Source organism: Budorcas taxicolor, chromosome 17 (genome assembly GCF_023091745.1).
Source record: "Budorcas taxicolor isolate Tak-1 chromosome 17, Takin1.1, whole genome shotgun sequence".
NCBI classification, from domain to species: domain Eukaryota; kingdom Metazoa; phylum Chordata; class Mammalia; order Artiodactyla; family Bovidae; genus Budorcas; species Budorcas taxicolor.
In genome coordinates this window covers 4,698,885-4,724,436 of record NC_068926.1, presented here as the reverse complement: position 1 = coordinate 4,724,436, position 25,552 = coordinate 4,698,885, and the positions used below count along the sequence as shown (strand labels likewise).

The following is a 25,552-nucleotide window of genomic DNA, read 5'->3' as shown; positions in this document are numbered from 1 at the left end:
ACTTAGGTCTGTGAAGATTAAAAAGATTGTTAGTATTCTGTGTTAGTAATGACTAGGAAGAAAACAACACTGATTTTTTTGACATGAGTATAATTTGATACGTGCTATTTAGGAGAGAAAATTGGTCCTTTCTCTGAACACTTAAGATGTGCATATATGCTCTCTGACCCTGAATTCTGCTTCTCCGAGCTTATCCTGGGAGTGTATCTTCATGAGATATACACTTGTATATATTCAGAATTGTACTAACAGAAATATGCATTATCTGTGGCAACAGAACAGGAGATTGGTTAAATTGTAATTCATCTGCATGGGGGTGGGACCTAGGCCTCTGTAGGTATTAAGAGTCATACACAGGGATGCAGTGTCGGCAGGGTGGTTCTCTAAGGGGCCCTGTGTGTGTGTGTGTGCGTGTGTTAGAGCCCTGGATGGATGCCTGGAGTCTGCGGTGTCGGCAGGGTGGTTCTCTCAGGGCCCTGTGTGTGTGTATGCATGTGTTAGAGCACTGGACGGATGCTTGGAGTCTGCAGTGTCGGCAGGGTGGTTCTCTAAGGGCCCCTGTGTGTGTGTGCGTGTGTTAGAGCACTGGACGGATGCCTGGAGTCTGCAGTGTCGGGTGGGTGGTTCTCTAAGGGCCCTGTGTGTGTGTGCGTTTGTTAGAGCCCTGGACGGATGCCTGGAGTCTGCAGTGTCGGCAGGGTGGTTCTCTAGGGGGCCCTGTGTGTGTGTGCGTGTGTTGGAGCACTGGACGGAAGCCTGGAGTCTGCAGTCTCGGCAGGGTGGTTCTCTAGGGGGCCCTGTGTGTGTGTGCGTGTGTTAGAGCACTGGACGGATGCCTGGAGTCTGCTGTGTCGGCAGGGTGGTTCTCTAGGGGGCCCTGTGTGTGTGTGCATGTGTTAGAGCACTGGACAGAAGCCTGGAGTCTGCACTGTCGGCAGGGTGGTCCTCTAAGGGCCCCTGTGTGTGTGCGCGTGTGTTAGAGCACTGGACGGATGCCTGGAGTCTGCAGTGTCGGGTGGGTGGTTCTCTAAGGGGCCCTGTGTGTGTGTGTGTGCGTGTGTTAGAGCCCTGGACGGATGCCTGGAGTCTGCAGTGTCGGCAGGGTGGTTCTCTAAGGGCCCTGTGTGTGTGTGTGTGTGTGTGTGTTAGACCACTGGACGGATGCCTGGAGTCTGCACTGTCGGCAGGGTGGTTCTCTAAGGGGCCCCGTGTGTGTGCGCGTGTGTTAGAGCACTGGACGGATGCCTGGAGTCTGCAGTGTCGGGTGGGTGGTTCTCTAAGGGGCCCTGTGTGTGTGTGTGTGTGTGTGTGTGTGTGTGTGTGTGTTAGAGCACTGGACGGATGCCTGGAGTCTGCAGTGTCGGGTGGGTGGTTCTCTAAGGGGCCCTGTGTGTGTGTGCGTGTGTTAGAGCACTGGACGGATGCCTGGAGTCTGCAGTGTCGGGTGGGTGGTTCTCTAAGGGGCCCTGTGTGTGTGTGTGCGTGTGTTAGAGCCCTGGACGGATGCCTGGAGTCTGCAGTGTTGGCAGGCTGGTTCTCTAAGGGGCCCCGTGTGTGTGTGTGTGTGTGTGTGTGTTAGAGCACTGGACGGATGCCTGGAGTCTGCAGTGTCAGCAGGGTGGTTCTCTAAGGGGCCCCGTGTGTGTGCGCGTGTGTTAGAGCCCTGGACGGATGCCTGGAGTCTGCACTGTCGGCAGGGTGGTTCTCTAAGGGGCCCCGTGTGTGTGCGCGCGTGTGTTAGAGCACTGGACGGATGCCTGGAGTCTGCAGTTTTGGCAGGGTGGTTCTCTCAGGGGCCCTGTGTGTGTGCATGTGTTAGAGCCCTGGACGGATGCCTGGAGTCTGCTGCCAGTTGTTTCTCTTGTCTAGGGAAAGGTAGACGTTTATTTTCACATCTTTTTGTTAGTGTTTGAATTTTAGGAGGGGAACGTATATTAACATACACCTAAAAAAAAAAGTCAGGTGTCAGTATCAGAGTTAAGAATTCAGTACCAGTGGGACGGTGTCCTGACCTGGCTCAAGGAACACATTGAGTGATTGACGATTCAGCAGTGGTTTTTGGCAGCGAGGTACCCCTTTGGCTGTGGCTCCTCTGTGATCTTGGGTCCACCTGTTCATTTCTGGCTTACACCTCCACACGCATCTTTTCACCCACCCTAGTGGGCTTGACTGTTCACTTTTGTCATCTCTGCAGATCCAAGGACTTACCTATTAGCTCAGTTCAGTTCAGTCGCTCAGTTGTGTCTGACTCTTTGCGACGCCATGGACTGCAGCAGGCCAGGCCTCCCTGTCCATCACCAACTCCTGGAGTGTACTCAATCTCATGTCCACTGAGTCGGTGATGCCGTCCAGCCATCTCATCCTCTGCCGTCCCCTTCTCCTCCTGCCCTCAATCTTGCCTCTTAAGATCTTTACTAAAGGAGAGCCATAAAGCATTGACTCTCTTTTCCTCCAAAAGAAGAAATGAGAGGTTGGTTTAGCAAAGAGGGGGGTAGTACCATGTTCTGGGTAACTGACAACCAGCCAGTAAGGAGGAAAGATAGTGTTTAGGAAAGGATTTTACCATTTATATCTCATGCACGATCTTAATGGAGACAAAAATGTGAAGTAATTAAAATGTTATAGATAAAACAGTTATTTTCATTTGGGCAAATGAAAGAAGAGATACTGATTCTTCACATTTATTTCCTTCTGCCTCCCAACAGCTCCGTCCTGTGAGAGTGGGGTAAGAGAAGACAGAAAGAAGAAAGACTCTCCGACACTAAAAGCATGCCTCTCCTCCCCTGTGGTTCAAGGGTGGGTTTCATTCCTCTTTCCCTGGAATGGTTTGCTTCCCTGCCCTGCCGTAGCCCGGAGGTGACTTTAACAAGGAGGTGATAACTTGTGTGATTCTCTCTCTGGACTCTTCCAGAGTTAGCAATGCTAGAAGGCTGTGAAAGGGTATTTGCAGGATGGGAAAGGGGAAGCTGAATGATGGAGGTGGTGAATGGGATCCGGGCCAGGCAGCCGTGTGTGGAAGGAGGAAAGCATATTCCCGCTACGTTTCTGAGTTACCTTCGGGGTCTGGTTTCTGCCTGGTGGCCTCTGTGAGCTGTCCTGGTGCTAGCCACACTGCACCCTTGGGCCTTCAGATGCTCCGCTTGTGGGCAGGAAGGCTGAAGAAGGTGCTGACATTCATTCTGTGATGCTTTTATGCAACGACTGTGTTTTTTTTAGGTTAGGTTAGGGTTATATGCGACCGTTCTGTTGGAGTTAGAGGCTCATTCTCGCCCTTACGGTTGTCTGCATACACGGGACTGATGTTGTGACTGTCTTTTGTTCGCAGGTATTTTCGAATGGACCCTTCTGCCACCCAGTTTCACATAGAGAATCACGAGAATACTTCAGGGCTTTGGTCCATGTGGTACCTCAACCATTTTGACCGTGGTGTTGTATTAAATGATGTGTTTGTTTCCAAGGAGACCAAGCACATTATAAAGGTACATATGGTATTTTTATTTAAGTTTTAGCCTATTTTAAGCTTTGTTTAAGGTCAAATACTATGAAATTAATTATTTATAAAATCTTCCACTTACAAATTTTAAAGCAAGTATGTTTCTTTTAACATTTTCAGAATTACTTTTAGGCTCTCTTTATTTTTTCAAACTATTATTCAAGGAGCTCAAAGGGACCAGGATATATCCCATTAGAGATATTTGTTACTATCATTATTTAAAAATATTGTAAATTATAATCTATCCTAAGAAGATTACATTTAGTAAAAATAAGCCTCTTCATGATAAAATAGTAGGTTTTGGTAAAATACCGGCTGTGAACATGTCAAGATTACTTTTGTGAAATTTAAAAACAAGTGCATGTTAAATATTAAATGACACCTATTATTTATAGAAAAATATGTCGGTATTTGACCTGGAAATAATTGAGTGACATTTTGTTTCTCAAAGTGTAGAAGAACTTTAGTATCACACAGTATGATGATTTTAATCATAATTAGCATTAGTTAGGAAAGTAATTTCTCCTACTTCTTTTCTTTTTAGATTCTGAATTTCACTGGCCCTTTATTTCTACCTCCAGGCTGTTGGAAAATATTTTCTTTGAAACTTGCTGTTAAAGACATTGCCCTAAATGTATTCACCCGTGTATTTTTGACTACAAACATAGGTGCTGTTTTTGCAATACCTCTTCAGATTTACTCAGCGCCCACCAAGGTATTGTTTACATATGCTAATGTTTTATAACTTTTGTAATAATTACTATTTCTTCTTATTAGCTTACCTTATGGTGCTTGGATTTTGTTGATGGAGTTGACCTCATATTTTCTAAGGCTGTCTAAGAAATTAATGGGTATTACCAGGCCAGTCTTAGATGATAAATTGTTTAGTATGGAAATCTGTTTGAAAACAGCTTCTATTTTTTGTAAAGTAATACATGAAGTAATTTTCAAGTGAAATAAGGTATTACAAGCCGATAGATCTCATTTTCACCTATTTCCAAAATGAGCAAGGAATATGTGCTTGCTATAGTAAACACATTTGTGCCATTAGTACGTATTTGCAGTGACTTCAAATAAACTAAATTGTTAAATGCTTTATTTAGACCTCTGGTAAGTGACTCTCAGCTGCTCATAATCCTTGAATTTCCTAGTGGGCCATAATCTAAAGCCTGAAAGCATTCGCGATTAAGCAAATACTTTCTAAAGTCTTTGTATATTGTATTTAATTTAGATCTTACCTTAAACATGTCTCATTTTTTCTTAATGTTTATTTCTTTTCATTTAGTTACTGTTATTGCTTCTTTTTGATCCAAGCTCTTCTGTATGATGCTGGGTTCTAATTTTTCACTATGAGACATTCATACAACCATCTTTATGATTTTTCTCACTAGCGTTGGTGTTTCATAGATAGAATTGCCTCATGTTTTGCTAAAAACTTAAAGATAGGGCTTCTAAAAGTATGGTAAACAAAATGTAAGGTTAATTTTATTAACCCATATTTTGAGCAGGGGAGGTTTCTTAGATATTCCCTTTTTCCATCAAGGGCTGCATATGAGAAGAGTGACTGGGAGGGAGCAGGCAGGCTGCAGGAATGTGTGGAAGAGGCGATCTGTGCTTTCCCAACTTAGGAAGTGGAACATTCATTTAAATGTCCTGAATAGCTTAGGAGTTATGATGGATTAGAATACAGTGTTTTAGAAACCCTACTGAGAATATCCTGAGACTAATTTAATCTTTAATTTAGAAGGCAGCTTGGTGTCTGTAGGGCCCTGGGGGTGTCACTGTGGGTGTTGATTATTGCACAGAATCCATTGTAGTGACCCTGCTGTGAGAGACAGTCAGAGCTCTCAATCAAGGAGAAAGAAGGCCAAGAAATCACTTCCTAGTTGTTTGGCTTCTGGTTAAAGGGAAGTTTGCGGAGGTGGAGGCCCATGTGTGCTATGCGTTTGAGTGCGTTAGGATTTTTGTGTTTAGTGTTGTGTTTTAAGTTATTCATATATTACTTTTCAATCTAGGAAGGGAGTCTGGGTTTTGAAGTGATAGCACATTGTGGCATGCATTATTTCATGGGAAAATCAAAAGCAGGTAAGTATTCTGCCCTTAGGCTTTCTGTAGACCTCTAGTGTTGGGTGGGGTGGGAAGTAGTGAGGAAGATTCACATTTGTAGATGGAATAATTAGTCCTTTAACATCATTGCATCATATTCTGTTCTTTAAGAGCATGATCATTAACCGAATGACTTGAAATTATTAAGAATCCTCCAGAACCGTCTGCGGTACCTGTGTAATTAACACCCCCTTACGTCTTAACTTGCACTTCTGTAAGGGACTTTTTCAAACACGATGTTTGATCATAATAGCAAACTTGTCGCCAGGAACAATTGGACTCTGATTCTTTTATAAAAGGGCTGACTAGAAGTTAGTAAAAATAATAATAATAATAATAATAATAATAATTTGGAATTGTCTTTGAAGAGAGTATAAGCATCTTATAGGGAGCATTCGTTGTTGTGTGAGACTGGAGGCCAAGGTGTCGATAGAGAAAGCTGTTCCAAGTTTCCTTGCTGCCTGTTGATTTATTAAAATATATAGCCCAAGGAGAGCGTTCTAGCACAGAGGTTTCCTTTGGATGACTCCCACTTTTCCACCCTTGTCTTCTAGCACAGACAAGGCAGGGCAGGCCAGCAGACAGGGACCCGTTTGAGTGTGGACAGGCGCCGCTAGGCCGAGCCCTGCTCGCAGCCCTCGTTTCTGAGGATTGCGCCTGATTGCGCACTGGCCCTGCCTGGAAACCCAGCTCAGAGATGGCTAGCACTTCCTGGCGCAGTTTAGCCTTTTAGGTTTGAAGCTGTTGAACATGGTCTGAGTAAGATTTTTCCCTTGTTTCAGGCTGTATTCATGAGCCATGTGTCTTTTATGTTATTACCGTCACATAATTCGATTCAGTTTCGTTTTATACATGTTCCTTTGATTTGATATCTCATTTACCACTGAGTTAGAGGGACTTGGAGTGAAGCAGTCAGCGGACAGGAGTCACTGAGCACTTTACTGTCCTCTGGGTTTGAGAAGGTTTAGCCCTCAACCCTTGGCTTTATTTACTAAGTGAACTGTGTTTCCTGTGCATCTAAACAGTAAGTCTGATCTAACTTGTAGAAAATCCTAACTGGGAAGGGAGCCTTTCTCTGGATCGGTCTACCTGGGATGTGGATTCCGAACTTGCAAATACATTGTATGAAAGATGGAAGAAATTAAAACACGGGGACGTCTGCAAGTATGTTTTCCACCTTTCTTTGTTTCTTGTATTCCGCACTGGGGGGGACACTTGAACATAATCTTTGCTGAAATTTCAATAGTGAATGCTTAATATCCAGCCTTTATTTTGACAAATTTCAAACCTCAGAAGAGTTGAAAAGTATAGTATGATGAGTACTCAAATATTCCTAATTTGGACTCACCAGGTGTTTACATCTTACCGCTTTTGCTGTTTTTTCTCTCTCTCCACCTGCGTCTGTATGCACGTGTACACGCACACTTTCTTTTTGCTGAGTCATTTGAAAGTAAGCTGTAGATACCATGACGCTTCAGCCCTTAGCACTTTATTAGGGAAGACTTTCTTTCCTAAGGAACATTCTCCTGCATGTAACTTCACCGTCATTACATACCCAAGGAACTTAACGTTGACGGGGTTATTTGAATTAATAAACGGCCCAGACTCACATTTCCCTCGTGTGAAAGTGAAAGTGTTAGTCGCTTAGTCGGGTCCAGCTCTTAGCAACCCCATGGACTGGAGCTTGCCAAGTTCCTCAGTCCATGGAATTCTTCGCAAGAATACTGGAGGGGATAGCTCTTCCTTTCTCCAAGCGATCTTCCCCACCCAGGGACTGAACCCAGATCTCCCACATTGCATGTGGATTCTTTACCATCTGAACCCGGGAAAGCCCCTAGTTGACCCCAAAATATCCATTATAGCTGTCTTCCTTTTTTAAAATCCAGGATGCATCCAAGGAGCATGCCTCGTATTTAGTCGTCATGTTCCCTTAATTTTCTTTAGTGCCCCCCTTTCCTCATCTTTCGTAGCGTGATGTTTCAGAGCGTCATAGCCAGCTGTCTTAGGGAACATTCAACACTCTGGATTTTTTGGGATCGCTTCTTCAGGTTTACATTCCTGTTAAACATTTTGGGGAAGAGTACTCATGACTTGGTTGCTCTTGTGTCCTTATCATTGCGTCACCTGAGGAGGGATATAAATATCAATCTGTCCCATTATTGATGTCGTTTGGTTGAATCATTTGACCCTCTCCATTGTAGCCTACGTTTTTCCTTTTACAATGAATAAATAATATGTGCTCTGGTAGTTTGAGTCTGTACACATTTCCTGTTTGCTGAGAATGTTTCACCGTAGGATTTTGGCGCCCACTGATAATCATTACCTGGGATCAGTTATTGAATTGATGGCTGCAAAAATGGTGATGTTGCTAATTATTCTGTTCATTCTACACTCTTTGGAGCATCACTATGAATTCTTTGGTCATTACCATCATTAGCGTCATCATTATTTTTGATGTCAATTTGTCCCAGATTAGGCTGATGGGAGCCCGTTGAGGCTAGCTTTTGGGTCTTTGGTGTGTACCCATCATTCTTTGAGCACTTCCTTGCTTTCTAGTAAGATGGGGTGTTCCAAGATCATCTTGTACTTTGCCTCCCCCATACCCTGAACAGGCTTCCCAGGGGGCTCAGTGGTAAAGAATCTACCTGCAATACAGGGGAGGCAGGTTTGATCCCTGGGTCTGGAAGATCCCCTGGAGGAGGGCATGGCAACCCACTCCAGTATTGTTGCCTGGGAAATCCCATGGACAGAGGAGCCTGGCGGGCCACAGTCCATGGGGCCACACAAAGAGCTGGACATACCTGAGTGAGTACACACACATACCCTGAATAAGCCATGTTTTTCCAAGAGCCTCTTGTTCGTTTTAGTTGAAGTGATATTTAGTGATTTCTTGTTTATATGTCAAAATTATTTCCCATAATTTCTTTCTTTACGAATTTCACAGAAGGACTGTTTTAGGAGTGACTCGGTTTGCCCATTCAAAGAAATCCAAGGAGTCGGAGCCTTTTGCTGTCTTCCTGCCTCGTTTGGTCCCTGAGCCTGGCCTCGTTTTGAACTTCAGTGCCACCGCCCTGAGGAACAGCATGGTGAGGCTCCCACGTCTTCTCATTTCTTCGTCCTTGACACCTCGGCCCTTGAGTTTTTACGTTAACCGAGTGTTTCCACCTTGAGATACGGTTCCAGAATCAAAAGTTAGTTGAAATTTAAGTGATACATGTATGCCGTTCAGCGCTTCTAGGAGGGAGATGTCGGAAGAACAAAATGAGGAATAAACTCAAGAACAGACTGAAATGCTTTAAGCAGATGCATGTTACGAAGTCTGTATTCGGCTCAGAATCCACCAGCTAAGCCAGTGCTCAGCTGTAGCCGCAGAGGGGGTTGGGGCTGACACAGGCTTCAGTAGAAGCGAGCGCGTTTGCAGGTCAGAAGGGAGCGTCCTCTGTCACTTTTTGCATCCTTGGCTCCCTTCCTGTGTGGAAGCTTCTCCTGAGCTGATGGCGGAGGAGGGCAGAGCGAAGGCAGTGCCACCAGCCTTGAGGTTTTATCTGGAAAGTCTCCTTACCTGAGAGCCAGGTCACTGTGGTCTGAGTAATAATTTATACTTCCTCAGGTACTCATTGAGCTTCTTAGGGAAGACATCCCAAGACTGCTTCTTAAAAGCATTTTATTTTGAAAAGTTCAACTTAAAGAAGAGTTTCAAGAGCAGTACCAAGAACTCCCAGTTGCCCTTCATGCAGATTCATGTATTTTTAACATTCGCCATGCTTGGCTTGATGTTTCCCCTTTCTTTCCACACATGTCTTTTTATGAGCCGTGTGAGAGTGTCGGACATGATGCTCCGACTCCACTTCCATGTGAATTTCTTAAGAACAAGACATCTTCTTGCATATCAGAGTCTAACTATCAAACCCAGAAAATGTAAGCATTAAGCACAACAGTTTTGCCTGATCTGCAGTCTCCATACAAAGGTTTCCACTTATCCGACTCACATGCGTACTTCACAGCATCCAGCCCAGGGCCTCTCCTTGCCTGGCCCGGTGGCCTGCGTCTCCTTCCGTCTTCTGCAGCTCCTCCACCTCACGTTGTGCGGCTGTTAAGACGCATGCAGGCCGTTGATTCTCTAGACCGTTCCTGGAATTGCCTAGGTGATGGTTCCTGGTGAGATGCACGTGATGAGTCTTTGCAGCTGCGTCTCAGGGGTGGTGCTTTCTCTGGAACTGACTCTCCTTCCCACACGTCTAGGTGAAGTACTTCGTGGTGAAGAACCCCTCCTCCTGGCCAGTCTCCCTGCAGCTCCTGCCCATCTCTTTGTACCCGAAGCCTGAGGCCGCTGCGCGCCTGCTGCACAAATGGTAACGCCCAGCTGGTGAAGACCTCTCATAGGGCGGGGGTGGTTGCTGGGAGGAGTTGAGGGCCTGTCCTGTTAAGACCGCAACTGTTAGCAACTGTTCAGCATCCTTTGCATTTCCCCCGGTTCTGTGCACGGACGTGCATGGGCTCAGCCTGTGACGTCGACCCCCGGCCCTCCGTGCAGACCCGGTGGCGCGTGCCAGTCCCATGCATCGTGTGGCTCTTCAGTGTTACTGTGTCAAGTTCAGGGCCCAACAGACTATTCTTTTCTTATCAGGGAAGCTTTCCCGTCATGATTTTTCACGTATACTCCTAAAATTTATGATTGAAAGCAGTGACTGCTGGGCAATGCAAGCAGTGAGTTTAGTGGTGGTTTAGTATATTTTAGCCTAGTGTTGTGATACAAGGTAAGATCAGAATTTGTGTCTGTTAATCTTGTCTTTGTGCAACAGGCACGGTCTCACTTAGAACACTTCCTCTTCTGGCTTAGTGACACCTCCTCCCCTGTGTCTCAGCTTCAGCGCTGCTGCTGCTGTTTCGGACACTGACTGTTTGATGAGAGAGGAGCTGTGCTTGGTGCTTTGGAGGTTGTTGAGCAGCATCCCTAGCTTCCACCCGATAGATTCCGGTAGGACTTCACCAGCCGGGGCAATCAAAAGTGTCTCCAGGTGTGGCCAGATGGCCGCTGGGAGATGGCATTGTCCTTGGTTGAGAGGCACCTCCTGTCAGCTTCCACAGCTTTGAACCATCTGGAGGAAAAGAACTGCTTCACATGTGGGGCTTTTGTCACCATAGGAGTCTTTACATTCTGTGCTGCCAACATTGTTCATTCCACGGTATTTACTGTGCCCTTACAACGTGCCAGGTACTGTGGGGAGCGGGCACAGGGATGACAGGTCAGGGCGAACTGGATGTGTGTATACATACACACGTATGTTTATTTGTGTGTATATATGCACACATATGTTCTTTCCTGGTGATCTGAATACTGTTTTAAATGTTTTTTTTTTCTTTATAGGTTTGGCACTGATATGCAGATGATTAATTTCACAACCAGTGAATTCCAGCTTACCAAAGCTTGCCCTTACCTGGTAGGATGTCATCTTTAAACAGAAAAAAGAATGCTGATAATCTGGACTCATAGCATACGGGCCTCACTGATTTATGTTTCAAGTGTCTTTTCATAATATTTGTGGCTCTCTATTTTTATAGTCTAGGAGTTAAGTATACATAGCAGCTTTTTCCAATTAACTAATGCAGCAGGAGCCCGGGGTTCATGTGAGCCTATAAATCATTGTAATTTGATTATTTAGATTCATGTGCGTGAAGAAACAACAATTGAATCAGACCTCTGTAGAAAATTGTAAAACTTGAGACCCCAGAATTTATAATTCTCTTGAAATTCCTCAGCCCCATCAAATTCTTTCGGGGGCAAGATAAAGGAAAAGCAAACACTTTTTTTTTTTTTTTAAAGTCTTATTAAGCTGGCTTCATGTTTTTAGCAGATAACCCAATTTCTGTGATATTGACATTACCTATATAAAAGGATTTCTCTGAAATTCTTGCACTCTGGGCCCTCATGAGGTCTTGCGCAAGTACTCTGGAGAGGGAGTAATAAGCATGTCACATGGCGAGGACGTCGCTTGACTGGAAACTGAGTTATCGCTCAATCCTTCTGTGGGTCCCTGGTGTAGCTGAGTATTTTACTTACGGGTATTCTGTGCTTGGGGCTTCCCTGGTAGCTCAGCTGGTAAAGAATCCACCTGCAATGCAGGAGACCCCAGTTTGATCCCAGGTTGGGAAGATCCCCTGGAGAAGGGCAAAACAACCCACTCGAGTATTCCTGCCTGGAGAATCCCCATGGACGGAGAAGCCTGGTGGGCTACAGTCCATGGGGTCGCAAAGAGTCAGGCACGACTGAGCAGCTAAGCAGCGCAGCACAGCATTCTGTGCTTGAGAGCAATTGAAAGACGAAGCATCTCTTAAAGAAGCATAAACACGTGTAGACACACCTATGCATATCGCTGTATTTTTAATGTACACAGCATATTTAAATGTCATAGGTGTTTTCCTCTTTCTCTACTCATACCCTCCAAAGATACGCCGTTGGCTCTAGAATAACTTGAAAGAGGGAGGCCACAGATAACCTCCAGTGTGAGTTCAAACAGAATGAATCGAAACAAAGTTTTTAGTGGATTTTTAGCAGAGACGTATTTGCAGGAAGAGACGCCAGCAGCAGTGCTCCTTCCCTTTGTCAGCGGTCCAGGCAGCAGCGTCCTGTGCTACTGGGCTGGTCCTGCTTTTTGCCCCTCCAACCAGGCAGCTTCCCAGGAGTGCTGGGGGGTACAGCGAGTCCTCTATGCTAACAGATGTTTCGCCCCACGACCGTTTAACCATATGTAATCTGAAATTCCAAAAATGATGCCTGTTTCTTTTACACGTTAGTATTCTCTTCAGGCTTAAGCAAATGGTGCAAGTCACTTGGAAAAGGTCTTTAATCTGTGATTGAAGATTTTCCGTAGATTATTACACTTTGTGACAAAGGAAATTATCACCATTGTTAATTTATTACAGTTACAAAAAAGGAGAGTATCAATGTTCCTTTCTTTAAAAAATTTTAATTGGAGGATAATTGTTTTACAATGTTGTGTTGGTTTCTGCCATATGACAGTGTGAGTCAGTGATAAGTATACATACATCCCCTCCCTCCTGAGCAGTATCAGTGCTTTTGACACACAAGTTTAACTTAAAATTTTTAATAGAATCATTTGTCGTTTAGGAAAGGCCTGCATTTTTCTTTTGCTGGTTTGCTTTTAGAAATGTAGCTCCTTTGGTTAAGAGCATGTGGAATTAGACATTCGAAGTTCCAAATCCAGGTTCCTCCATGTGGTCCTGGGTGAATAATTTAGCCTCTCCAAGTCTCCTCTTTCTCACTTATAATGATGTTTGAAAATTTCATAGTTTTATAGGATGCTTAACATTTTATATACCTAATTATAGTCCAGTGCCTGGCATATAAGAATTGCTTAATAATTAGTGCATTGTTCTTATATTTTAAGTACTTAAATTGACAGCTTTTTTCAGTATTCATATGTGTATAAAGCAGAATTCTTTCCTTCATGAAGTTTATAATTTTAATGAAAATGAATCAAATTCCACTACTGTTTCTTCTTTCAGATAGTACGGGAAATGCTAGTAATAACTGAGGGCTAAAACAAATTCAAAAGCTAAAAATACAGAGGAGACATATTAGGCAGATTATATCGTTATAGCTCTGAAAATTAGTACATTACTTCTAGTGAGAAAGAGCTAGGAAAAAACAATGGAAGGAGGGAAAATCTATCACAATAATGAAGAGCTAAATCTTAAATGTTAAATTTAGAATGCAGTTTATTCAGAGAAAGTTAGAAATCTTGGGGATAATAAAAGGAGGATGTGAATAAATAGGTCATTCTCCTGAATGGAGAGACTAAATCTAATAAAGATGGGTTCTTTTTAAACAATAATACAGAGAATTTAGGGTTGTCCAGCAGTGGAAAGTGCTTTGGTCAGATCCCTGTAGCATTCAGGCAGAGGCTGTTGGTCTGTTTTCTCGGTGACGTTTTACATTCAGGTGAGCTTGCTGATAAAGGTCTGTAGCCCCAGCTCCCAGCCGATCCAGGAGGCCCAGCCCCTGTCCAGCGTCCACACTGGGCTGTCCTGCAGCCCCTGCCTCTGCTTCTCAGTTGGGCTCAGCAACTGTTGATGGGCTTGAACTGTCGTGATAAACAAGTTCCACAGGTTGATTTGGATGGTCAGATCCCGATGTTAAAGAAACAGCAGTCATGTTTATGCATTTAATGAAGATGGAGGCTTGCTCTCCAGAAGTTAATTGCATTTACTGATAACTTTCAGGGTGTGCAGTCTGAGGAATCCAGATTTGGCATCCTCCACTTACATTTGCAGCCTTTGGAAAGGAAAAGGGTTGGTGTAGTGTTCACTCCAGCCGACTACGGAAAAGTCAGCTCCCTCATCCTAATCCGGTAGGTCTGTTTCTCTTGCTTTCTGGTTGACTGACTCTTTCTCTCAAGAAGGCATAATCTCTTTAGCTAAAAGCTGACGTGTCCTCAGGCCCCCAGTGATGAGCTGTGTTGCAGGACTGGAAAGGCAGTGGCTGAGGAGAGCAGCTTCCCGAAGCTCCACATTTAATCTCCCTGGGTGTCAGGCTCCTCCCTGGTACCAGGCAGAATGTGTGCGCTCACTTCACACAGTGCTTCATCCACCATCACAGAGGGCAGAACACAGACACGAACACACACACACACACGAACACACAAATGCACACAGACACACACGAACACACACACGCACATGACCACATGAACGCACATGGACACACGAACACATGAACACATGCACACACATGAACACACACACAAACACACACATGAACACACACGTGAACACACGGACACACACGGCCATGCACGAATGCACACGAACACACAGGAACACACACGCGAACACACGCACACGAGCACACGGATACACACATGAACACGAACACACATGCACACGGACACACACGAACACACATATGAACACACGCACGAACACACACGTGAACACACACATGTGAACACACGCACGAACACACACACACACATGAACACACACATGTCTGCACTTTTCTGTCCTCCGCCTTGAAGAATAATTGAAGCACTGCTGTATACATTTTCATTCCTGAGTGTTTGGGTTTATACCAGTCTCATACCTGTCTTGCTTCTGTACTTCTTGGTAGCACCAGAGGATAATGAAAAAAGTGCTGAGTTGGGCCCACTGGCTCTTTTTACTTGCCAACTGATATACACAGCTAAATGTTTTTCACTCTTAAATTTATTGAGAGTCTTGTTTCAGAAATTTACAGTAAATATAGATCTGTATTGAACCTCTCGCTGCATTGGTGAGATGTCTAACACTAATTTTTCATTAATGATGTTTTAGATATTTTTTGATTTTATGTTTTATTTTGGCCACACCATGCAGTATGGGGGATCTTAGTTCCCTGATCAGGGGCTGAGCCTATGTGCCCCCCTGCAGTGAAGCATGGAGTCCCAACCTTAGTTGTTTTTTTTTTTTTAATCTTTTCTAGTTTCAGAACAGCTGGCAAAGACTTTCTTATTCTTGACTTTCTTTAATATATTATATGAGTTTATTCTTCTGCAAGTGAATGCTACTAAAAAGAAAATGCACTAAAATAAAGTTCTTAAGAGTCTGTTTTGTTAAGCATTTTAACTAATGCTTAGGGCTCCCCTGATAACTCAGTTGGTAAAGAAGCCGCCTGCAATGCAGGAGTCCGCAGTTCGATTCTTGGGTCGGAAAGATCTGCTGGAGAAGGGATAGGCTGCCCACTCTGGTGTTCTTGGGCTTCCCTGGTGGCTCAGCTGGTAAAGAATCTGCCTGCGATGCGGAAGACGTAGGTTGATCTCTGGGTTGGGAAGATCCCCTGGAGAAGGGAATGGCTACCCACTCCAGTATTCTGGCCTGGAGAATTCCATGGGCCGTACAGTCCATGGGGTTGCAAGGAGTCGGACACGACTGAGCGGCTTTCACTTTCCCTCAACTAATGCTTAGTAGAACGGGTAACTAATGTTCTAGTGAGCATTTTAGTGCTCTGCTGACAGGTGCTTCACTTTAAACTCATTCTCTGTTGAAGAACTAAGGTCATGGGAAGTGTAGAGATAAACTTTACCTTATCCCAGTTTCGACTATCCCAGACTTGAAAGTCTCGGCTTTTTATAGTAGCTAATTTATTTTTGGTAGTGTCTGTATTGAGAGACACAGTATTTTTCTGTAAACAATATCAATCATCTAACATTGCTTAAAGGCTTTTAAATGGTTCAGTAAAGGCTTTAGTCCTTTAGATGAAGATGTAAAAATATCTCAGCGTGTTCTGTATAACTAGGAATGAATTCTCTGCCTGCTTCTTCCGTTTACATTAATGGTAACTGCCTTTCAGCGCAGTCTGCATCATTTAAATGTCGTTTCCACTTCTCCATCCCTGAAATCATGATTAATGAAAAGTTAATGAAAAGGCAAAAGCTAATCTGAATTAGTTTGATTAATAAGAATTTGGGTACATACTTGCTATTTGAGGGCTGCTATTTTAAATCTTTGGTTCAAAATATAGGGTAGCATTTCATTTCTAGAAATACCCCTAAGGAAGAATTGCTTATAGTCACAATAACTGTGGAAACTCCTTGATTCACCCTGTAAACAGTTTTATCAATTTGTCTACATTTATTAGTATTTTTCTGTGGATCCCAGTTTACTCACCTTTGTCACTTGCATGTCTGATCACCATCTGGTGCCTTGTTAGAAAAAAGCAGGTTTCCATTCTTGGGTGGAAAGTGGAGAGTGATCACGGTCATTTGCTCGTTTTTGCCCAGTTGGCTTGCCTTGCCTCTGTGCGTTTAGCAGCTTCTCTGCTCCGAGATGGCGGGAGATGCCATACTATTTAAGTTGATTTTTCCCCAAAACTTTAGAAATGTTTTTTGGCTAATTACGAATGTTTAAATTCAAGGGCATTGTATCCTGTAACTCTGTTGCGTTGCCTTTTTGTTTGCGTCTGCTCTCTCTGTAGGAATAACTTGACTGTTATCGACATGATTGGTGTGGAAGGATTTGGGGCGAGAGAGCTACTGAAAGTGGGTGGAAGACTGCCTGGCACCGGGGGCTCACTGCGGTTTAAGGTGCCCGAGTCCACGCTGATGGACTGCCGGCGACGTGAGTCTGCGTGTGGTCTGTGCGCAGTGCTCGGGCGGGGGGGCTGGGTGCTGAAGCCAACGGCGCTCCGGCAGGGGGCTGGGTGATGAAGCCAAGGGCAAGAGGCAGTTGTCAGAGTCTTTGACAGTTTACAGTAATTCATTGTAGGATGCATGTGCATGGCACTCGGGCAGGGGGGGTGCGTGCTGAAGCCCGGGGCAAAAGGCGGTTATCAGAGTCTTCAACAATTTACAATAATTGTTGTACGATGCAAGTGATTAGATAAGGCAGGCATTTGAGCATATGTAGTCTGGTACCACTTGGTTAGGAAACAACCGTTTAGATGTTTAACCCAACTTAAATAATAGATGGTTGGTGGGGGGAGTATAATGTTAAGTTCCCAATAGTGTTAAAATATAAGACCAATCGTATGAAACTGTTAATTTGGTTATCTGGTACCTACGCATGGAAAATCACACCAAATGTAAGTGGAGGGAGGCTTAAGGGAGAGCTGCCCAACAGCACCTTGCACGTTTTGCAGCAATGGAGATGCTCTGTGTTTGTGTCCTGCAGTGCGGCGGCCACATGCCACACGTGGACGATGCGTGCTTGAAACAGAGCTCGTGTGACTGAGAAAGTCAGCGTTTAAGTTTATTTAAAGCGGCCATATGCGTCTACTGGCAGCATATCAGGCTCTGCAGACTTAGACATTTATTTAAGTGTTCCATTAGAAATTTCTAAATTTTGCATGTATTTAAATTAGATGCTTCTAAAGTGCTTACATTAGTTTTAAGAACTTCCTCAGGAACTGAGACGAAAGTCAAACTGTAGATATAAAATGTTTTTGGTAAATTCTGTTTTGTTTTCCTACTACTATTTTTAATTTCAGGACACAGTGACATTATTTTAGTGTAACAGTGTATTTCCCATGGAGAAAACTGATTGGTGAAACCTGTGGATAACTTGTAGAACTATTTTAATGCCTGATGAGCACTGTCTGAAAAGATTAGCCATTTTGCATTCAAAGTCTTCATCTGAGTGTTCTTTAAGTTATTCCTTCACTTACTCATTGAATAGTTTAGAGTTGACCTTAAAAGCTAGAATTAAGGAGGAATATAAAAACTGTGGAACCAGATAAAATGTTAGTCCTAATATGGAATAGATTGTGGATTATGAATATATAGGAATATTTTATAAATTGATAACTTCCTCCCTTTTTAAATGCCCAGTATGAAATGTGCTCTCATTTATTTGCAAAGATTTTGCTGCTTCCTCCCCTTCACATAATGAAAGTTTGAACCATATTTCTTGTGTCTGTGGTGTGTTTACGCAGAAGCACACACACCCTCCTGACTGGCCCTGTTGGGTCTGAAAGGATCCTGGGTGCCTGGTAGCTCTTGGTAAATCCAAACTAGGAGGCTTCTGAGAAGAATGAAATCTTCCACCTTCACCTTTGATAAGGAAAAGAACAAAGAAGAGGTTTTGGTTACTTTTGGTACCTAGGCAAGTCATTTAACTTAAGAACATTCTAATGAGTTACGTATTTTTATCACATCTTGGTAGTACAGCAGCATCTAGAGCTGTTCTAGAAATTAGTTAGGAATCATGCTTTGAGGTTATATTGAATTTTTCTGCATTTTAGTCATGTAGATTATGGTGTGTTAATTCTGTAAATGTTGATTCAGTAAACTATTTTAAATTTGCAGTTCATCTGTACTAAAATCTCAGTTTTTTCCTCACTAGAACTGAAAGACAGCAAGCAAATTTTATCAATTACGAAGAACTTTAAGGTTGAGAATATTGGCCCACTTCCTATAACTGTGACATCTCTGAAAATTAATGGGTATAACTGCCAAGGTTACGGATTTGAAGTGCTGGACTGCCATCAGTTTTCCTTGGGCCCCAACACGTCCCGGGACATCAGCATCGTGTAAGCGCTGGGTTTCAACGTCAGTTCGGGTCTGCATTCACTATATTGTGGGGGAAAACCTTCTGTCACTGGTAAGATTGTCTTCAGTTGCTTTCATGTAAATCATTGTCCTGTAGAGGTAAAAATCTGCTGTCATTAGGATTGTTTCGTTTTGTGCCTAACGTGAAGACCATCAGAAGCTCATACAGATGCCTCTGGTCGGCAGGTTTACTCCGGACTTCACGTCCTCCTGGGTCATCCGCGAGCTGACTCTGGTCACGGCGGCAGGCCTGGAGTTCCGCTTCACTCTCAACGTGACCCTGCCTCACCACCTGCTGCCGCTGTGTGCCGACGTGGTCCCGGGACCCAGCTGGGAGGAGTCGTTCTGGAGGCTCACCGTCTTCTTCGTTAGGTAGGCCACCCCTGCTCCACTGTTCCTCCTCACCGAGGGAGACGCCATCCAGCCGAGCTGCGTGGGAATGCACATTGCCTGGCAGAACCGAAGCAGAGGGATCGAGTGGATTACGTTGCTTTGAGAACCCTGACAGTCAGGAAGTAGGCAGGTTCCTGGTGAGCTTTAAGAGAACAGAGAACTAAGTGTGGGAGAGCTCGAGGACCTGAGAGTGTAGCGGACAGTTGCACTCCGTGTATGTTCTTTGGCTGTCCCAGGGGAAGATGTAAATATTGTCTATGACATTTAGGAGAGATGACCATCACCTATGGTATCTGGTGTTATGATTAGCTTAGGGCAATGGCAGTTTGAGATTAGAAGACTAGAATGACCCTTTCGGATGTGATTTTTATCCTGGAAAAAATCTATAAAAATTGAACTGAAATGTCAGAATGAGAAGTATTCACCTATTTAGAAATTTTGCGTTTTGAAATTTTGAGACATCGGAAATTTTAATGTCGCACGTTGTATAGAATCTGAATAGTGTTCCACCACTCATTCCCTTCTTGTAGAGCTTGTCTTTCTAACACTGCCCAGAACCAAGCAGGAATGAACGTGTTGTTTTTGTCCTCAGTCTGTCCCTGCTGGGTGTGATTTTAATAGCCTTCCAGCAAGCACAGTACATTCTGATGGAGTTCGTGAAAACGAGACAGAGACAAAACGCCAGCTCCTCTTCGCAGCAAAGCGCTAGTCCAGTGGACGTGATCAGCCCTCATTCTCACAAGTAAGGATTCTTGTCGTGTGCGTGGGGCAGATGGTGGCAGGTCTCACCTTTGGTATTACTTCCTTCTGATTCTGTGTTAAAGTGATAAACCTTTAGAATCTGTACAGTTTTCTTCAAGTCACTGTGTGGCAGCTAAGCCATCCCTTCTAATATATGCTAGACTTAATGTAAGGGCTCAGCTTATACCTCGTGGAGCTTGAATGAAAGGTGTCCCCACCATACTGACTGCGCCCTCTTTCTCCTGCAGTTAGAGAGGAGAGGTTTATTCAGCTTGCCTTTATGTTAAATGTTTTTCTTCTTAAATTCAGAAGCAATTGCAAGAACTTTCTCGATACCTATGCCCCCTCCGACAAAGGCCGGGGGAAAAGCTGCCTTCCGGTCAGCAGCCCGCAGAGCAGGATCCAGAATGCGACGAAGAGGAGCCCAGCCACCTACGGCCACTCCCAGAAGAAGCACAAGTGCTCGGCCTACTACGGGAAGCACAGGGGCAGCGCGGCCGTGGCGAGCGGCGCCGGCGCCCCCTCGGAGGACAAGCCAGCCCCGGCCAAGGGGGACGGGTGCCCTGCAGGGCCGGGCGAGGCCTGGGTGGGCCTCAGGTGTGCCGGGGGCCTGAGTGCCAACCTGCAGAAGAGCTTAGCGCTCCCCAGGAGCTTCCTGGGTAAAGACGAAAACACCCTGAAAAGTGCAGTTGCTGCCAGTAGTCCTTCTTCCGAGGGTCACGTGAAGGAGGGGGCGCAGACGTGTATGTTTCCTAAGGAAACGGACTTTCAGATTTCAGAAAGCGTAGCTGAGCTCAAGGAGCGAGAGGTCTGTCAAATGAAGACCCCCAAGAAACTACCTGAAAATCATTTGCCGAGAAGTTCACCTCAGTGCCAGTCAGACTTGCCAGACATTTCCAGGAAAAACAATGGTAATCTTTTCCTCCTCCTCGGTGATTCTTCTCTCCTGTCTGTCTCCAATGCGTTCTTAGTGGAATTCGTTTCCTCCTGTGACTTTAGTTTGAATTGTGGCTGTTGAATTTTTAGTTCATGCCCTAAGTTTTATTGGCACAGGTGTAAATACGGAAATACTGTTTGCACGATGGAAAGTGTAGTGTGGGACACCAAGTTTTTAGAGCTTTGTGGTTAAGATTCGTTGGAATGATGCAGATACCATGTTTTATTGTTGGACACCTGTTCCTAAGTATCTTTTATCTTGGCCTTTCAGACGGTTTGCAAAGATCAGTCAGCCTATGCTTCTGATAGAATGGAACTTCCCAACTTTCTGGGCTTAACAGCTGGCCCCATAGCATGCTGCTCATCCTTGGTTCTCCTCTACTTGGGTGCTTGTTTTTGTGTATCCATCTTGACCATTTTAATAAGGACATTTCTATTCCCTTCAGGGGTCAAATGTTTGACACTTTTTAATCTTGAGGAATTAGTTACCTGTGACCTTATTTGAAACATCAGAATATAAATAACTTCGTATTTTTCACTCCTTGATATTGTAGAGGAAGTCATATATTGGCTGGTTCTAATGAGCTTTATGCATTTAGCAGGGGGACAGAAACACCAAGCTGAATTTTAAATGTTCCTCAAAGGACATTTCTCATTTGAAAGGAAGCCGGGGTGCTCTGAGTAGGACATGGTTTGGGCCACTGGCGTCATTCCTGGTGCCCTTGTCTGCCCTGCTGGCGTGGGCTCCGTGCAGCAGTGTCTGTTTGAAGGACTCCTGTCCCCGTGGCCTCTTCCCACATACGAGGGCGCCCTTGGATGACGCGCTCAACCACGTCTCCATCAAGGCACCGCGTTGCTTGTCTGAGGGTGCCAATGGTGGGGCTGTGGGTGCCTGTTCTTCCATTTCTGTCCCAGATGTTCTCTGCAGCTCAGACTGCAAAACTCTTGTGAAAAGGGTGAAATTTTGGAGTGAGTCTAGCCAAGCATCTCTCATTTCATGCGTCACATAGGCCTGAGAACAGTATTCGACATAGACTGACTTTACACAAACTTAAAATCAGACTTGTTCGAGGGAATTGTCGCTCCACAAGTGCGTCTTCTGTGGCCTGTTGCATCTGTCCGACGTCTGTGTAACTCTGCCTGCTGCGTGCAAGGGCTGTGGTCTGCAGGTGGATGGATGGACCTTCTGCTGTGTCAGAGCACTTTGAAGGGTGTGGACCTTCAAATGATGCAGTGCCAGGAGGCTCAGAGGATTCAGATCCCTGCTCCGGAATCCTCATCTGCTTCTTGCCGTTCAGTTCTTGTAGCAGAGCCTAGATGACCGTGTAATATCTAATAGCACTCAGGAAGAGTGAATAAATTAAACAGAGGAGCCCACAGACATAGAATTTGCTTGTATCCTTGCAGTAGATGGCTACTCCCCCCTGTCCCCAAACCTTTCCGCCCTGTGCAAATGACTGGTATGTTTAGGATGCTTTAAATGGAAACAAATTTCTCACTTCAAGAATTTTTTAGAAACTGCTCTTTGGCTGACTTGTCAGCCTGTTAAGCAGTGTCAGGGTGATTGTGGGTCAGATCAGATCAGAGCTGATGAAGGAGCCATGGGTTTTCACCATGTTTGTACCAGCAAATTCAAAGGTGCTAATTCACAGGCCTGTATTTCTCCCCAGAATTAATCTGTCAGCAAGAGGCTCCTCACAGGGAAACCCATTCACTGACATGTATTTGGTTCTGTCTTCTCTTTACATCACTATTGTAGGAAAATACCAGAGAGGTTAATAAGGAGACAAATGGCCTACCATTTATTTGTGACTGAAGCATTTTAAAGAACTGAGAATTTTAAAAGTAAGAAAGGACTGAGAAATCTAGGGCAAGAAAATTGTAGTTTAAAGACAGGATGTGGGGTTTATGGCAATACTGAGGGTTCAGGGTCCTTTTGTCAGATATTAAAGGATGGCGTTGTGATAAGCTGGCAGATGGTGATAAGCGGGAAGTCGTCATGTGTAAAGAACACTCAAGAATGAGAAAACCAAGAGTGTTAGACCCTTCTGAGTTTTCACTTCCAACTCGGGAGCATCTGTTTTTTTTCTGTCTTGAAAAGGATTTCACTTTGTGTTTCCATCTGAAGATCCTTTCTAGAATCTGAAGAACACAGCTTCAGTCTTGTGAGCTGAACTCAGCCCCCCAGGAGCCTCTTGGGAACTGAGGTACCACTCCTCTGAAACCAGTCAGCCTCTGGGCCGTGTTCTCGCTGTTCCCCCCAAAGCACACAGACGTTCTTAGAGACACGCCTAGTGACAAGACAGCCTTTGGGAAGAGGGTCTGGGGAGGTGGCCTGTTTGCCGAGAGCACTGAAAGCGAGGTCCTGAGCCCGGTGGAGCGCCAGAGCGCCTGAGCATGGTGCCTTCTGTCACTCTGAGGCAGTGCTTTTTCTGCACGTAGCCTGCTGTAAGAACAGTCTTCTGAGTTGGGTGTTAATGGTTATCTGCTCACCATTGTTGTGGAGAAACAGTGTTTCCTGAGTAACAGAAAATGTGTCATCCCTTTCACGCTCTTTCTCCTGCTTCCTTCTGAGAGGCCCCTAGTAAATAATAAATTAAAATTGGTGATAGACGTGCAGTCTGTCAACAGATTCCTCAGGGCTCTGTTTGACACACTTGTCTTTCGCCATCAGCCTGTCAAACAGCTGTGAAACAGGGACACCCTCGAAGTGTGTGTTATGTGGTCCAGAGTCTCTTGACAGTCTGACAGGAGCAGGACTTATGTGTAATGTAAATAAGTGATCTTTTGAAATATATTTCTTTTCAAATGTTTATTACTTTTTCATTATATGATCAAAATAATGTAGATTGAGAGCTGGAGACCAGTTGCTCCTGGCCTCAGCGTGATGAAAGAGGAATAGCTGGCAATTTTTTTGTCTCTGCTTGTACTAATGTAAGGGATAATGAACTTTTAAATTTAATACCCTAAAGCCTTGAAATTAACAGTGCATGGAAGTTTTTAATGATTTGGACAGATACTTACTTACAAAATTTCTGAAATACCAGTATTTCAGAAATTAAAAAAATAATCTCATTTATTTAATACTTACAGACACCAAGAACTAGAAATGAAAATCTTGTGGTTTACCCAAAATACAGCATTACAATTAGATTTGACACAGTAAAACTCTGAGCAGGACTCTGGCCCTTTCACCTGTTTCTATTTCTTCGATTGCTCTTTGTTTTCTGTCTTCCTTTTCACCTTCTTTCGTTTTTGTTTTCTATCTCTGGCTCAGACACTCCTGCTGTGGCCCCAGAGTGTGTGGCCCTGTGAGTCCGCACACTCAGCAGGATGCCCTGGGGCGGTCCAAGGTTAGAGCCCAGTATATGCTCACGGTTGTTTCTGAATCCTTTGTATTGCCGTGTTAGAGTTTCTGGAAGACTAAATTTGAGTTTGTTTTATTGTTGGTCCTGATACACTCCATAGGGTTGCAAAGAGTCAGACACAACCGAAGCGACTTTACCTGCCTGATTCTTAACCCCCACAGAAGGTATTGGGGATTTTCTGAGCGCCTGTGCTTTATCCCTTTTAAGGGGTAGCTTAGTGTCAGATATTAAATGAGGATCCTTTCTAAGAAACTGTGATGTCTGATACTTTTAGTACTGTTCTTGGCCTGAAGAAAACTTGAGGAAAGTGATTTTCTCATGAATTAAGGTTCTAGGAAACCCATGGCACATTTTTAGAGGATAACTGTATTCTGGTCACATGAATGGCTTCAGGAACCCAAAGTATGATGTCTTTGTTTGTGATGTTGCTTTCTGTTTTGACCCTGTCTCCCTTGCTCTTGGCTCTTTCACAACTCCTTCGTGGTGCTGGATATTTTTTTTTAATTAATTAATTTAGTTTTTAGTTTTTATTTTTACTTTATTTTGCTTTACAATACTGTATTGGTTTTGCCATACATTAACGTGAATCAGCCACAGGTGTACATGAGTTCCCAATCCTGAACCCCCCTCCCACCTCCCTCCCCACCCCATCCCTCTGGGTTGTCCCAGAGGTGGTGGATATTTCACCTGTGGGTGTCTCACGCCTGATCTGTGTTGCAGAGGATTTCATGTTCCCAGCATGTTTATAGCTACATAATATTTACATAATTTTCCATTAACAAAATGAAAGAATACTTACCTTGTAAGTGTTACTGATAAAATGTATGCATCTTGCTTTGAGTGAGCTTTGAGTGAGCTTCAAGGTTGCAGAACCTGGAGGGCATTTGACTGCTCTCCTTGTCTGTGTTGAGAGGCTCGCCCTGCCCCGGGCCCCTCAGCAAGCAGATGACAGCCCGTAGCGTGCTCTGCTGTGGTGTGTTTGCAGGCAGGCATCTACACTTCCCCAGGTGGCCCAGGTGTTATGAGGGATTCTTCCTTAAAGAAGAAAGGGGAAGGTATGAAATCCTTTCTGACTCATACTAGTGTCTTGAGGCCAGTTATCGTGGGGTTGAGGTTGATTTAACTTATTCTGAAGTCAAGGATAGAAGAAACACACTTAGGAATGAAGTTACTTGGAAGAACAATGGAGAGGTCACATTTTCAGATGGTTCCTACAATACGGGAGACCTGGGTTTGATCCCTGAATCTGGAAGATCCTCTGGAGAAGGAAATGGCAGCCCACTCCAGTACTCTTGCCTGGAAAATCCCATGGGCGGAGGAGTCTGGTGGGCTACAGTCCATGGGGTTGCAAAGCGTTGGACACGACTGAGCAACTTCACTTTCCTGCTGATGCCGACCTTGCCTCGTGAGTGGCTCGAGCTCAGTTCTCACCCGAGGGTGCTGTTCCCCGGGCAGATGGGCACCTCCTGCCC

The 25,552-nt window shown here is 44.4% G+C and overlaps 1 protein-coding gene across 4 annotated transcripts in view; it reads left to right on the top strand.

The window, feature by feature from the left end:
- TMEM131L (transmembrane 131 like) overlaps positions 1 to 25,552 on the top strand; it is a 173,415-nt gene that overhangs the window by 120,574 nt on the left and 27,289 nt on the right. For all 4 annotated transcript variants that reach the window (XM_052654395.1, XM_052654396.1, XM_052654394.1 and 1 more), the window contains 14 exons: positions 2,706 to 2,796; positions 3,326 to 3,479; positions 4,038 to 4,208; positions 5,509 to 5,578; positions 6,646 to 6,763; positions 8,544 to 8,685; positions 9,842 to 9,951; positions 10,968 to 11,040; positions 13,844 to 13,971; positions 16,572 to 16,714; positions 18,437 to 18,623; positions 18,829 to 19,014; positions 19,628 to 19,777; positions 20,086 to 20,687. In XM_052654395.1, coding sequence (XP_052510355.1) covers positions 2,706 to 2,796; positions 3,326 to 3,479; positions 4,038 to 4,208; positions 5,509 to 5,578; positions 6,646 to 6,763; positions 8,544 to 8,685; positions 9,842 to 9,951; positions 10,968 to 11,040; positions 13,844 to 13,971; positions 16,572 to 16,714; positions 18,437 to 18,623; positions 18,829 to 19,014; positions 19,628 to 19,777; positions 20,086 to 20,687 — 2,325 coding nt within the window. The remainder of the gene's footprint in view (positions 1 to 2,705; positions 2,797 to 3,325; positions 3,480 to 4,037; positions 4,209 to 5,508; positions 5,579 to 6,645; positions 6,764 to 8,543; positions 8,686 to 9,841; positions 9,952 to 10,967; positions 11,041 to 13,843; positions 13,972 to 16,571; positions 16,715 to 18,436; positions 18,624 to 18,828; positions 19,015 to 19,627; positions 19,778 to 20,085; positions 20,688 to 25,552) is intronic.